Source organism: Populus euphratica, unplaced genomic scaffold (assembly GCF_000495115.2).
Source record: "Populus euphratica unplaced genomic scaffold, PopEup_1.0 scaffold32.1, whole genome shotgun sequence".
Classification (NCBI taxonomy): Eukaryota; Viridiplantae; Streptophyta; class Magnoliopsida; order Malpighiales; family Salicaceae; genus Populus; species Populus euphratica.
Genome location: NW_011499861.1, coordinates 1,476,686 through 1,480,312, shown reverse-complemented (window position 1 = coordinate 1,480,312; position 3,627 = coordinate 1,476,686). Strand labels below are relative to the sequence as shown.

At 37.0% G+C, this 3,627-nt stretch overlaps 1 protein-coding gene across 2 annotated transcripts in view; it reads left to right on the top strand.

The window, feature by feature from the left end:
- The first annotated feature begins 791 nt into the window (after nucleotides 1-791).
- The window catches only part of LOC105124837 (uncharacterized), a 9,072-nt gene continuing 6,236 nt past the window's right edge, over nucleotides 792-3,627 (top strand). Inside the window, exons 1-4 of one of the 2 annotated variants that reach the window (XM_011024980.1) lie at nucleotides 792-971; nucleotides 1,183-1,675; nucleotides 1,801-1,899; nucleotides 2,045-2,247. In XM_011024980.1, coding sequence (XP_011023282.1) covers nucleotides 1,587-1,675; nucleotides 1,801-1,899; nucleotides 2,045-2,247 — 391 coding nt within the window. In that variant the 5' untranslated portion in view covers nucleotides 792-971; nucleotides 1,183-1,586. Of the gene's footprint in view, nucleotides 1,676-1,800; nucleotides 1,900-2,044; nucleotides 2,248-3,627 lie in introns of both variants that reach the window. The other variant, XM_011024979.1, reaches the window with a different exon arrangement.

The following is a 3,627-nucleotide window of genomic DNA, read 5'->3' as shown; positions in this document are numbered from 1 at the left end:
ATTTTTCCTGACATTATAATCAGATGACAATGAATTAACTAGAAACTTACATCCTTTTGCTTCCCAGCCCCTAATTTTCCTCTTTTTGTCAACTCCATTCTTTCTCTTCTTCATCACTTTTCTTCTAATTTTTGGCCTTTTTAAATACTCCCCTCTTAGTTCTCTTAAATCTCTTGTTTTATCCCACGCCAGGGCGTAGATCATTTTCTTATTTCATGGAATCGGCAAAGAAGATCTGTTTAACATGAGTTGTATCTGTAGGTCATTCAGATTAGTTTTCTTGCCAGAGAAGTCTCTAGTTTGAGGTTTATAGAATGAATCTTGGAACCGTTTCCCCCCTAGCGTTCTCCTCTCAGTGCGCTAGCTTCGTTACCAATGCAATGATTTGGGATAAGACGGAATTTTAAAACCATAAATGCATTTAGATTATCTAAAACAGATTTAGAAAGCTACCACTTCTAATGTGATTTGTGCTTAGATGGAGGCTCAAGTTTGAGAGTGATGCTTGTATTTTGTATTGTTTCTTAATGAAAATATGAATTTGGCTGTAAAATCCTATAAAATCAAATTTAACACAGCTTAAAAGCTCAAACAAATTGGTCAAACAAAAAAACCCAAAAACCCTAAAAAAAAAATCATAGATATTTTCTGTGAAAAATTAAATTGAACCGAAAATATCGAACCTGGAGGCTTATGATAATTCAACAAGCAACTGCGTTATATGGTATAGATTTATTTTATTAAATATTAAATATTTCCTTAATCGCTGACGTAGCCTGTAAAAGGCGAATAACCTCCTTTCTGCGACTCGCTGCCACTTGCCACTCCCAATTTCTCTCTCTAAGAAAAATAGAAGAAACGAAATAGCACCAGTCGCTCCGCTCAAATGGAAAATATCGGAGCTTGAAACCCTAATTTTCACACACTCTCTCGCGCGCTCTCCCTCCCTCTCTGCTTCTCCTTGGATCCAGGTAGCTCCTTTCTTAACAAAAACCCTAGTCTCTGGAGGTTAGCACAAATGAAACCCCATGATTTAGAATTTGTCTAATTCGATCTAATATCCAACTTCTTTATCTTAAGAATTTTTTACAATCAAGCGCTGTTTAGATATCTTAGGGTTCGGTATTTTAAACTACGGTTTTAAAAACAAAGAAAGAATGAACGATTAGTGATATTTTGCAGATATGTGAAATTCAAGCTTCATTGCCGGGCTAAGTAAGATTTTGTCCATATTTCTTAATGAATTTTATCGTGGATGGAGCTGGATCAGTTAATGGTTTCAGTTTGGTGTTAGCTTATATTTGACCATTTCTTGGTTGGTACTGACTTGGGTGCGTTGAATCTAATTGGACATGCGCTCGATTAGTGATCACTGACGAATTCCTGGTAGTGAATTAGCAAATTTTTGTTAGTGAACTTGTCTGGGTTATATCGAGGAATAGTTTTGGACATACATAGTTATTGAAAGCGGAGAGATGGTGATTGGAAATATGAGCATGGTTTAGCTGATGCGGGATTTTGTAAATTTGAGCTTGTAGTGATTAGTGGATAGAGAACAGGAGTGGTAAAATTGTGTTTGGTTGTCGATGTACCTAAGCTTTAGCAGAATGAGTTTACCAAGTGAAGATCAACTTGGATCGAATCAGTACTTGGAAACAAGCAACGAACCACAAAAGTAATGACATTTCTTTCCCATGCACATGATTTTCATGGTTTATTTGATTATTTTTTTTGTTGGTATTGTTCATTTTGTTTCTGGGGGGATTTTAATAAGTGATATTGGCTGTTTGAATGATACAGGAAGCTAAAAATTTCATATACAAGAAAATTTCTACTATCCTTGAGTGAATTGGATGTTTGCAAAAAATTACCAAGCGGGTTTGATGAACCATCTCTAAGGTATCGCAGGTTATGTGATTATTTCTTGTTTGCAGAACCTTTATCTCTTACAAATCTGAATGAAATGGTGTCTGTTGTAGTCAATACTGCTACTGCTTTCTTCATGTGTTGCTGTGAAACTAATTCCCATTTTCTCCCGTGCTAGTGAATTTGAGGACACTTCACAGGACCGATATAGAATTCCTGTCAGTTCATCATCACAAAGTTCTAGACGTAATGATAATAGTTCATCCCCACCCATTAGAGGGGACTCAAGTAATTTTTTTCGAGGTACTCATGGAAGGTGGGATAATCGTTCCTCTGGAAGGAGTGATCGGGACTGTGACTCTCAATCTGATTGGGATTCAGGTAAGAATTGATGTAACTTTGCTGTCCTGGTGATTGTTCCATCGAGTGGCCCAGCTTGCATTTTTGGGTCCTGGTAATAATTAAACAGTTATGTTAAAAATGTCAGTACCAAGGCCATGGTTATTTTTACTTCTGTTATGAGAAGCTAAATGGAAAAGCTGCTACATGGTGAACATCCAGTTACTTTACTAAGAGTGGGAAAGAATTCCCTTTCCTTGTTAGCTGGATGGACTAGGATTTATAAAATTAGTGCTCTACTATCATCATGTGTTACATCTGAAAGTAATACCTTGAGTATTTTGTAATTTAAGCCATTTATTAGTACCGAGGTGTTGATCAATTACTTCATATTTGGCAAGATTGAGTTTGTTAGGTGGCATACCATTTCAAAATATGATATCGTTCAAATGGCTCTTCCAACAACCACTAGTGCAGAGCTTGAGCTTTCATTGTTATTGAGAAACCCTTCCTCCTGCATGTTCGAGAGAAATCTCAGGCTCATGTCCGTGGATGTAGCCCAAATGTGGAATTGTTCACTGCTGACAGCCAAGATAATCAAACTCGTGTTTTGTGTAGACCTACATAACTTGCGTACCCTCCAACTGTCATTTAAAATTCTAGTTAGTTTTCCGTTAGTAAGTAACTATTATACCACACAGATAATCCTCCTTTCCTGTCTGTTTATTAAGAAACGAGAAGATGATTAAACCAACCTGTTAGGAACAGAATAGTATAACTTACAGCGAATGACCTCCTGTGTTTTCCCAGCATAAGACTGTGAATCACGGGCTTTTGAAAAGTGATTAGAGATTTTGGAATAAATTGATGCATTTTCCCTGCAAAAAAATTTGTGATTTGTTCCGAAGGAACAATCTACTGAGATGATCTTTAATGCTGGGAAAATGTAAAACTTCTCTGGCCTCTGCTTTGTATATTAATGAGTTTGTTCAAACCTTAAGGTTGGCAATTATTTTAATGCAAGTTGGCTTATTGTATCATGGCTTAGCCTGCTTATGGAATTTGAAGAACTTAGTTGCTTACAGTTAATTTTAAGCGCGCACCATGCAGGAAATGTGGGTTCATAAATGTCTCTACTCTTTTGGGATTTTCAGGGAATGTGATTTTCTTTGGAACTCTAGGAAATTAGTAGTAGTTAGCAGAATGATAAATACCAATTCCAAGCTATTCCAAATTCTCCTATCATGGATGACGTGGCTATGAAATGCTGATAGACTTAAGTTTGAGAAGCTTAGGGCTGATTTGAATTTGGTTTGAACTTCCTCTGAAGCTTGGCAGCAGGAAATAGGATGTAGTTTGTGGTTCATGTGTAGTATGTACTCGTCCTTAGACAGGTGAATGGGATCCCCCCCCCCCCCCTTT